At 35.4% G+C, this 11703-nt stretch overlaps 1 protein-coding gene across 2 annotated transcripts in view; it reads right to left on the bottom strand.

Moving 5' to 3' along the window:
- Positions 1 to 11703, bottom strand: part of LOC134843862 (uncharacterized) — a 146584-nt gene that overhangs the window by 46771 nt on the left and 88110 nt on the right. For both annotated transcript variants that reach the window (XM_063860173.1, XM_063860174.1), the window contains exon 6: positions 5389 to 5437. In XM_063860173.1, the coding sequence (XP_063716243.1) occupies positions 5389 to 5437 (49 nt within the window). The remainder of the gene's footprint in view (positions 1 to 5388; positions 5438 to 11703) is intronic.

Genomic DNA, 11703 nt, shown 5'->3' with positions numbered 1-11703 from the left:
GGTATAATCTACACCCAATGATCCCTGCAGGGGTCACACCCAACGATCCCAGTGTTGTATTTCTATACTACTTAGGTGTAACACTTAAAGACCAAACAAAAGACAAAAAAAGTATCCGCATAATAACTGAACAACTTTTATTATTGTTCTTATAAGAACAGAAAATATAAAATATCCCAGAATGATTGACTCTTTTAATGAAAAATTAGACTTAAATGACAAAAAATCAAAACAATCGCTAGAATTGCAAAACTAAAAAAGTTTTCCCTTAAAAAAAGTTTTTGGAGTTCTTAATAAAAATGCAAAAATTATAACCACAATCTGAAACCTTTGACCTTACGCAAGCAAAAAAACTGAGCAAATAAACGAGTTTTCTAAAAACTTGGTCAATTTATTCGTTTAACCAAACATAAGCTTAATTTTTTTGGTTACCGTTCTCAAACTGGATCTTCATAGTGTTTTTTGGAATGATTTTTAATATCTTTTTCCAGAAGTTTGTCTTGCAAGATCTTTTAAGAATCTTGCAAGATTCTTGCAAGATAACCTCACTCTTATAAGACTTTGCAAGAAAACCTCTATCTTGCAAGACATGCCAAGGAAACCCTCATTTGCAAAATCGTCCAAGATATCCTTCCTTGATCGACTAGGGAATTTATGACTTTTATCCCGGGTTGAACTCCATACACCGAAAATGCTTATCATACATTTCTATACATCAAATGTATGGAAAAATTCATACAATTTTCATCCAATTTCAAAAAATAATTAAAAATATTTTCCAACTAGTTTCTGCGGCTATTTGAACAAGATAAAACAGTCTGGTGATAAAAAACAGAGGTTTTCGTTTTTGAAAAAAAAATGCCTACCATATAATTCCCATATATGGAAATTGTATGACTAGCATTTTTTTGATAGCGACAGAAAAATTTGTCAAATATTTTTTGAAAGACCCCAATTGTTTTTTGTTTTTTCTTTAACTGCACATCGAATTTTGTACGCAAGCAAACATTTTCCAATATAAAAACTTTCTTGCATGCATAAGTAGTCCTGGATACAATAATGTTGATTTTTTTTCTTTTCGCTGTATATCTTTTCTCAAAAACGCTGAAAAATACTATTTTTTGTATGGCGTTTTTATGTATGCCTTGATCAAATTCTGATAATTTAAATCATCGTTGAAAAGTTTTGCCAAATTTTAAAAGTTTGTTACTTTCGTTAAATCATTTGTGAAAGACATCTCTAAGACATCTCAGGTCATTTTTCCATTGTGAATGCAAGACCGTTCAACCTTTTGTGCTTTGAGTAAACCAGGGTTTTTGTCACTTGTGTTCGGTTACAATCACAACCCAAAACTTTTCAAAAATTAAATTAAGAAACAAAAAATCAAATTTTTGGTTTATGGAAAAACACTTATCATACAAATTTCATATATGGAAAAATGCTAATCATAGAGATTTCATACAATTTTCTGTACGTATGGAATTGTATGAAATTGTATGACAAGAAGTTTCTCATATATGGAAATTGTATGATAGGAAGTTTTGGTCAACCCGAGAGTAAAACCATTTGAAAAAATTTCACGTTCTTGGGCTTGAATATGAATGGAGGGTCAGCTTCTCATGGCAACAACTGTTGCAACGCGTTACCTATGTGGCTTGAGAAAACTTTTCAACTATGGCTAACTCAAAGTAGCAGGACACTATACTCTCTCTCATGTATCTGTAAGGTGATATGTTTCAAAAGGTGGTAATTTTTAGAACTATTTGAGAATAGTGAATGTACTAAATTCGTAGACTACTGCATAATATACTCATTTCATTCTCAATTAAATGTACATGCTAATAAGATTTTGTAATGACATTACTCTAGTCAAATGAAATGTTATTCAAATGTTTAAATTTTACAATTCTTTTACCAAAAAATTTGCCTTTTGAAAAAAAAATTACAAATACCGTTCGAAGTATAACAAAGAGCCATGCGGCTAGTTATTTTAAAATTGCCAACTATTGTAAAATATTACCCCTTGTCATTCTATACTATAACATTCTGTCAAATTAACTAATCTGCTCTGCGACTGTCTTCTACCTATGCTTTGACTTTCTCAACCATAAAAATGTACCACCTATTGTAAAATATTACCCCTTGTCATTCTATACTATAACATTCTACCAAATTAACTATTCTGCTCTGCGACTGTCTTCTACCTATGCTTCGACTTTCTCGGCCAAAACAGTTTCGAATGTGCTCGACTTATGTATCGATTTTGCTCGACTTATGAGTCAACTTTCTCGTCTGAAATCGGATGATTTGACTCTGCTCGACTAGTTTTTCTACTTTTTTTAAACCAAATTCGGGTGTTTTTTGACTAGGCTTGACATATGTTTTGACTTTCTTGACCAAAATTGGGTATTTTTCGACTGCGTTCGATTTATGTTTCGACTTTCTCGGCCGACCAAAGTTGGGTATGTTTTGACTGTGCTCGACTTATATATCGAATTTCTTGTCCAAAACCAGGTGGTATTTTGGACATGGGTTAAATCAACAAGGTATTAAACCCCAATAATTTTTTTAAAACCAAACCACAACTTTAAAAAAACAATACTCGTATATACAAATGCTAAATAAAACTTAGAAAATTGCTAAAAAACCAATGAAATGATTGCTAAAAAATGAACCAAAGTAATCATTTTTTGTTCATTTTTATCTTTTTTCAATCTAACCACCTGAAAATGTACCACCCATTGTAAAATATTACCCCTTGTCATTCTATACTATAACATTCTACCAAATTAACTATTCTGCTCTGCGACTGTCTTCTACCTATGCTTCGACTTTCTCGGCCAAAACAGTTTCGAATGTGCTCGACTTATGTATCGATTTTGCTCGACTTATGAGTCAACTTTCTCGTCTGAAATCGGATGATTTGACTCTGCTCGACTAGTTTTTCTACTTTTTTTAAACCAATTTTGGGTGTTTTTTGACTAGGCTTGACATAAGTTTTGACTTTCTTGACCAAAATTGGGTATTTCTCGACTGCGTTCGATTTATGTTTCGACTTTCTCGGCCGACCAAAGTTGGGTATGTTTTGACTGTGCTCGACTTATATATCGAATTTCTTGTCCAAAACCAGGTGGTATTTTGGACATGGGTTAAATCAACAAGGTATTAAACCCCAATAATTTTTTTAAAACCAAACCACAACTTTAAAAAAATAATACTCGTATATACAAATGCTAAATAAAACTTAGAAAATTGCTAAAAAACCAATGAAATGGTTGTTAAAAAATGAACCAAAGTAATCATTTTTTGTTCATTTTTATCTTTTTTCAATCTAACCACCTGAAAATGTACCACCTATTGTAAAATATTACCCCTTGTCATTCTATACTATAACATTCTACCAAATTAACTATTCTGCTCTGCGACTGTCTTCTACCTATGCTTCGACTTTCTCGGCCAAAACAGTTTCGAATGTGCTCAACTTATGTATCAATTTTGCTCGACTTATGAGTCAACTTTCTCGTCTGAAATTGGATGATTTGACTCTGCTCGACTAGTTTTTCTACTTTTTTTAAACCAATTTTGGATGTTTTTTGACTAGGCTTGACATATGTTTTGACTTTCTTGACCAAAATTGGGTATTTTTTGACTGCGTTCGATTTATGTTTCGACTTTCTCGGCCGACCAAAGTTGGGTACGTTTTGACTGTGCTCGACTTATATATCGACTTTCTTGTCCGAAACCAGGTGGTATTTTGGACATTGGTTAAATCAACAAGGTATTAAACCCCAATAGTTTTTTAAAAACCAAACCACAATTTTAAAAAAATAATACTCGTATATACAAATGCTAAATAAAACTTAGCAAATTGCTAAAAAACCAATGAAATGGTTGTTAAAAAATGAACCAAAGTAATCATTTTTTGTTCATTTTTATCTTTTTTCAATCTAACCACCTGAAAATGTACCACCTATTGTAAAATATTACCCCTTGTCATTCTATACTATAACATTCTACCAAATTAACTATTCTGCTCTGCGACTGTCTTCTACCTATGCTTCGACTTTCTCGGCCAAAACAGTTTCGAATGTGCTCGACTTATGTATCGATTTTGCTCGACTTATGAGTCAACTTTCTCGTCTGAAATCGGATGATTTGACTCTGCTCGACTAGTTTTTCTACTTTTTTTAAACCAATTTTGGGTGTTTTTTGACTAGGCTTGACATATGTTTTGACTTTCTTGACCAAAATTGGGTATTTTTCGACTGCGTTCGATTTATGTTTCGACTTTCTCGGCCGACCAAAGTTGGGTATGTTTTGACTGTGCTCGACTTATATATCGAATTTCTTGTCCAAAACCAGGTGGTATTTTGGACATTGGTTAAATCAACAAGGTATTATACCCCAATAGTTTTTTAAAAACCAAACCACAAGTTTAAAAAAATAATACTCGTATATACAAATGCTAAATAAAACTTAGAAAATTGCTAAAAAACCAATGAAATGATTGTTAAAAAATGAACCAAAGTAATCATTTTTTGTTCATTTTTATCTTTTTTCAATCTAACCACCTGAAAATGTACCACCTATTGTAAAATATTACCCCTTGTCATTCTATACTATAACATTCTACCAAATTAACTATTCTGCTCTGCGACTGTCTTCTACCTATGCTTCGACTTTCTCGGCCAAAACAGTTTCGAATGTGCTCGACTTATGTATCGATTTTGCTCGACTTATGAGTCAACTTTCTCGTCTGAAATCGGATGATTTGACTCTGCTCGACTAGTTTTTCTACTTTTTTTAAACCAATTTTGGGTGTTTTTTGACTAGGCTTGACATATGTTTTGACTTTCTTGACCAAAATTGGGTATTTTTCGACTGCGTTCGATTTATGTTTCGACTTTCTCGGCCGACCAAAGTTGGGTATGTTTTGACTGTGCTCGACTTATATATCGAATTTCTTGTCCAAAACCAGGTGGTATTTTGGACATGGGTTAAATCAACAAGGTATTAAACCCCAATAATTTTTTTAAAACCAAACCACAACTTTAAAAAAATAATACTCGTATATACAGCTGCTAATTAAAACTTAGAAAAATTGCTAAAAAAAACCAGTTAAATGATCGTTAAAAAATGTACCAAAAATAATCATTTTTTGTTCATTTTGATCTTTTTTTAATCCAACCACACGTTTCTAAAAAGACAAAGGGATGTTAAGCGTCTCGCGTCAAATTATCAAGACCTAATTTGCCTTTTACATCAAAATTGGATCAAAAACTGGGTTCAGAGGGAAACTAGAGATTAGGTTAACGTCCTCCGACACAAACTGCTTTGTAGGTGGGCGTTAAAATAGCCCTGTTTTCATCGGGTTTTGAAAAAACTTACCTGCGAACGTCTGCCAGAAACCAGCGTCGTTAGGAGGTGTCCATCCATCCTAAACATATATCAGCATCTCTTACTAACGTTCATTTTCCAATAGATACTCCATAAAATCCTATTTTCGACAATCGCATGAGGTTTTTTAACCAGTCAATTGTTAGAAGCAGAAGAACAGTTTTAGGGGGAAAATGGGATGAACGGTCAAACTTGCATCAGTTTCTAGTATCGCCTTTGAGTATAACTTTAGCAAATTTGAATCACACATTTGAGGGTGAATAAAAGCGAGGACAATCAACTATTAAAAACCAATGAAGATTTTCTTTATCCGACTTTCGAAGGAAAAGATGAAATATTTGTAGTGGGGGTGATTTTTTCTTAAGACTAAGTTTGACTAGGCATTTTTGACGGCCTTTTCAGTATATCATCAAAAAATATTGTTATCTGAAGCTCAAATTTAATAAGACTTCTTACTTCTGATCAAATTGGAGCGTGAATGGCAACTTGCTCTTCTTAGAAATCGTTCCAAATTAGATTGAAGCATGCAATTTATTCTACTTAATACTTCGCTATATGCGAAAGAAATCACTTTGTATTTAATTTTTTATGCGTGGAAAGGATTCATAAAAAATTTTAGCATCGTTTTTTGTATTTGAAGGTTTTTGTTTTCTTTTTCGATTCATCCTCGAGGGAAAGGCATTTTTGAAAAAAAATTGAAGGTCGCCAAATATGATTTTCTTGAGCTCTCTCAAAACTGAGGCGAGCGTTCTTGCTTTCATTTTGAAATTAATCAATTTATTCCCACTAAAGCTGGTGCAAGTAAAATGATATATTTTGATTGGTAACGTATTCCCGGGATGACCAAAAATACTAGTCATACAATTTCCATATATGGAAAAATGCTAGTCATACACTTTCCATACAATTCCATACGTACAGAAAATTGCATGAAAGGTCTATGATTAGTATTTTTTCAAATATGGAAGTTGTATGACTAGCATTTTTCCATAAAACAAAAATATTGATTTGTTACATTTTAATTTCTCAAAAATTTTTGGCTGTGTTCGTGACCGAACACAAATGACATAAACCTTGATTACTCAAACGTAGTAACCAACGGTTTGGCGGTCTCGCATTAAAAATGCATTGCAAACAGTCTGATATGTGTTACTTCTGTTTCAGACAAATAATATAACAAAAGTAATGAACTTTTAAATTTTGGCAATAATTTTCAAAGATGATTATTTCTAAAATTTGAATTTCTAAATTACCAGACATTGATCAAGGCATACAAAAACATGTCATACTAAGGAAAGAGGAGTTTTAAGCGTTTTTGATAAAATTATGAAGAGAAAATGAGAAAAAATCCAATATTAGTATATCCAGGACTACGTTATACACACAAAAAATTAAATTTTTTTTTGCAAAAGTTGTTTTTCAAAAGATGTTTGTTTGAATACGAAAATCAATTTGCGGTTGAAAAAAAAACTATCGGAATTACAGGAAAATTACCCGTAATCTAGTTTTTATAAACCATTCTTTGCAATAAAATTACATACGATGCCTTATTTTGTATCCCAACTCAAAGCAAGCTACAAGTGGTAATTTTCCCGATACCACAAATTTTTGGGTAATTGTGAACGGATTGAAAATCCAAAAAATTGGATCATAGACAAGGGGTACTAGACTAGTTTTTTGGATTGGTTTACGACTCGAACCTGCTGACCAAAATTTTCCGAAAAATTTTGGGAAAAAAGTAAAAAATAGCCAAAAGTTCCTCAAAACGTCCCCATAATTCTGCGAAACTGTGCTGTAACTTGACACCAACCTTATGGTAAGTGGTCTGGTAGCGAAATATCAGGCAAATAAAGTTGAGTTTTTTCATCCTCAGGTTTTTTCCGCGTGTGTTGTTCGAACTTAACCAATTTGCCTGATCCCGCACCCACATTGGTGAAACTGAAAGCCAGTTCGCTTCGAGTAAATATAAACCGTTTCATCCCGTCCGAGTATTGACTTCGTTGCGCGAGACTAATATTAAGTGGTCAGGTACGGTGATATTAAGTGAGTTAAGTTGAATTCTTTCATCCTCAGGTTTACTCCGTGTGCGTTGTCGGAGTTCAACCGACCTACTTATTTCCCACCCAATTGGTACTTTAGCGTAACGTAGCCGTCGCATAGGTCTCTTAAGTATATGGTATTCATTCTAGGAGCTAGTTCTCTAGACCACGCGCTCCGTATACTATCCGCGCTGTCTCAAAAGCGCGTGAAAGCGACTTGTTTCACAAAGCCCGGTTTAAGCTTTAACTTTAACGCCAGGTAAAAATACTTTGTGGATTTACTTGAGTGAAAATACAGTATTTTCTGAGAGTCGTTTATTTCTGAAATTATTAAGCATGGAAGTTAAGTTTCAAAAGAAAATTAAGAAGTTGTTCGAGAAACGTAGCAATCTCGAAAACGAACTTTATAAATGCCACGAAATAATTATAAATGCCACATAGAGAGTCAGAGTCGTTGCTCAAAAATTGATACTTATATTGAAAAATGTAGGAACTATATAGAACAAGCGGTCGAGATAAATACTGAGTTGATTGATATGGCTGCAAAAAGTGCCAATCCCGACGAATTGATACCGGCACAGGATATGTGGCTTCATAAGTTGACTCAAAGCAACGATAAAGTTCTGCAGGAAGCTATCACATATAAAACAAGTTTTGAGGCAGTAACAGAGCCGGACAAAATAGATAGCAGCTCAAAAGTTTCTCGTCGTTCTGAAAAAAGTGAAAAACCCCAGTCGCATAAAACAGATACCCGCTCTAAGTTGTCGCATCGAAGCAGCCGACATCAGCAATCGGGTTCACAGAAATCTAGTTATACCGCCGCTCCGTCGAAAACACTTTCTGATAAAAAGCGCGATTTAATGATTTTAAAGAAACAACAAGAGGAACTTGAGAGGCAGGCAAAGGTATCATTAAGACTGAAAGAACAACAAAGCCGTTTAGAATTGGAAGAATTGGCTGAAGAACACAGGAAAAAACTGGCAGAAAATGAGTTGAAAGGGCTTGAGTGAGAAGTTGAGTTGTCGGAAATCAGCGAGAATGCTGAGGAAAGTGGTTTAACTCGAATCTCTCCACAACTAACAATAGACGAAAAGGATCGTACGCGTCACTGGGTCGAATCTGTCGACCACAATCAGCCTAATGCTGTGGTAGTTCCCAATCAAGAGCAGCACGTTTGTTCAACAGCTCCTGAGGCAACTTATCCTGCATCAACAAATTACTTGGTCTCATCAAGTTTTACAGGAGTGAATAATGGCCAGGCAGCTTCTAGTGATCCGGGATTGTTTTACAGTAAGCACATTCACGAACAACAACATAATTTGTCGAATTGGGTCCGATCGCAGGTTTCCGTTAACAATCCAGTAGGGTTACAGCAGGTCATTCAACCTGTTTCTAATAATTTGACTCAGCAAACTTTTCTGTCCACTCATCCGGTGCTAGGCAACCCAAACACAGGGTCATTAGTCCCGGTAACTTCTGAAAATTATTTTGCTCCGACAACATCTGCAGAAGTTCCTTCTGGTGTAGCACCGTTCGTTCCTGCATCAACAGCAGTTAATCAGGTTTCTTTAAGTCATCACACTGCAGGATCAATAGTAGCTGGCTACCAAGCACCTGTAGCCCCATCACAACAACATATGGGTGTTCCCGTTAGTAGTTATAACTATTTAAGTGACCACTACAATCCTTATAATAAATTTGTGGAGACCAGCTGTTGCTGCCTCTTTAATGTCAACTCAACAGCACTACGTTCCTTCGACAACTGTTTTTTCCGCAGTAACTCCGATTGTTCCTCCGAATAATTTTGTTCCTTATACAAGTGGAGGGACTGTGTTCTTTGCACAGCCTGAAAATTCTTCACATGCTAATCAACCGTTCGTTCCTGATTGTCACGGTAACTCTTTGAGTTACACAGAGCCAACTCCCAATAATTCACCTGGTGCAGACATCGAGCGTCCACTTTCGACACGAGAGTTGGTTAATATGCTCATGCACAGCCGAAAAGATCATCTCCCTGAGTGGAAGCTGACCCAGTTCGATGGCAACCCACTTAATTGGAATGAGTGGTTTGGGCAATTCAAATCGACGGTCGATTCAGCCATACTCAGTAACGATGAAAAGCTTACCTATCTGAAAACGCTCGTAGTGGGTAAAGCAAAAGCCGGAATCGCTGAGTATAGCTATAGCGGAGTACTATATAAAAACGCATTAGCAACTCTTCAAAGAAAGTTCGGACAGCCGCATGCTGTAGTAGGGGCTCATCTAGATAAATTGAGTAATTTTCCGCCGCTGAAAATGCATAACTCGGAAAATGTAATGGGATTTTCCTCTGCAATTTCTGGACTTGTTGCCGTATTCAAGTCCCTGTCTTTTAACGACGACCTGGAAAGTGTTAACTTACTGAATCAAGCTGTGAGTAAGCTTCCCCCGAACCTTAAGGAGGCATGGTCAATGCAAACCGTAAGACGTCAATGGCATAGACCAACTCTGCTAGATTTCAACGAATGGCTTAAAGAAAAAGCGGAGGGTCATGAGAGGCTAAAAACGATCAATTCTAAGAGTAAGTCTGAAGAACCAGTTAAGCAAAAATAGGTACGAAAGTGTGTGCTAGTAACGCAAATTTAAGTAATAAGACTAAGGAAAAACCAAAGTACCCTCCATGTTCCGTATGTAAAGGTCAACACGCTCTTTGGAATTGCGCCGCATTCAAAGAGAAAAACGCTACGCAGCGAGCAAAACATGTAGCCAAACAAAAACTTTGCTTTTCATGTTTACTGAGCAATCACAGTTTTCGTAATTGTAGCAAGGCCAGAAAGTGCCCCAAGCCAGATTGTGAAAGCACACACAACGTGCTCTTACATGGAGCGGAGAAAATTTTTCCTCCTAAGGATACTAAAAGTTCCCCGGCGTCAGGTAACGCAAACGCTAAACATGTATCGACTAACGCTGCCGTCGGCTATATTCATAGCCAGGAGTCAACTAAAGGCCTCCTGCCAGTTGCATCATTCGCCGTCTCTGCGGATGCGACGATTACTAACGCCCTAGCTCTTTGCGATAGTGCTTCCACGCACTCATGGGTATCCGCCGATCTCGTAAAACGCCTCCATTTGGTTGGCACTCCCGTTAACCTCACCATAAATGGATTCAATTCCACGAGCGTGATGAAAACTCATCAAGTGAGTTTTCAAGTTTCCGCCGAAACGAATAACAGTGATTTTTCATTTTCTTTTCGAGCTTATGTTAAGGATCATATTCGCATTGGATCGGATAGCATAAGTATTCCTAAATTACAGGAAAAATACCCGCAGTTGAGGCAATTTTTGGGGCAATTTTTTTGGGGCAATTTCAAAAATACTTAGAAAAATTTTTGTCGTCGCCATCAAAAAAATGCTAGTCATCCGTGTCAATATGGAAATTATATGACTACTATTTTTTTCAGAAAACAAAAATTAAAAAAAGTCAAAGTTTTTATTCGTAGCAGCCCAAAAAACGCTTAAATGTTTTGCCAGCAGTTGAATTGATTGTTCAAAGCTTTTTTTTTTCACAAAATTTTTTTTTTTAAAAATTCTAATCATACAATTTCCATATATGGAAATTGTATGGTTAGCATTTTTTTTCATACCATTTGTTTTCAATTTTTTAATGAAAAGATACCAATTTCGATACCAAAACAACTATAAAATACCTTTGAAGTTCGATCAAACTCATTTTGCAAAAATGTATGAAATTTGTATGACTAGCATTTTTGCACAGACTAAGTGTATGAAAATGTATGATTAGCATTTCGGTCTATGGAGGTCAACCCGGGTTAACAAGAGAAAACTTGCTTGCCGCAACTCAATTTGCAATCTTACATCCAGTTTTGAACCTTAAGAATCAAGTACTGTCTAACTTTTGCACCAGTCCTTCTAAAAATGATGAAAAAAATCGTTTATATTTTCGAACAATAATCGACTATAATCTCTCGTTGAACTAACTTCATCCCCCCTTCAAATAGACCAAGTAAATAGACCTCCACCCCAGCGCTTAATTTAAACTCAATTTGCTGAGCGCTACTTGTAAAATGAACGATTCTGATTGGCTGAAAAATCCCAACTTAGAGCCGAGTTAACATACTCCCCCCAAAAAGTTTTTGGTGGGGGAGGGACGTTAACTTGGTCATTTTCATTTTATAAGGGTTTATAAACAATTATAAAATATTTCAATTTACTATGAATGACTACTATTAAATTTTTTCCGATTTATTTTAATCGTTTTCACACTTGTT

This window comes from Symsagittifera roscoffensis, chromosome 4 (genome assembly GCF_963678635.1).
Source record: "Symsagittifera roscoffensis chromosome 4, txSymRosc1.1, whole genome shotgun sequence".
Taxonomy (NCBI): Eukaryota; Metazoa; Xenacoelomorpha; order Acoela; family Convolutidae; genus Symsagittifera; species Symsagittifera roscoffensis.
Note: the sequence above shows the minus strand (reverse complement) of the source record. Positions and strands in the feature narration are given on the sequence as shown.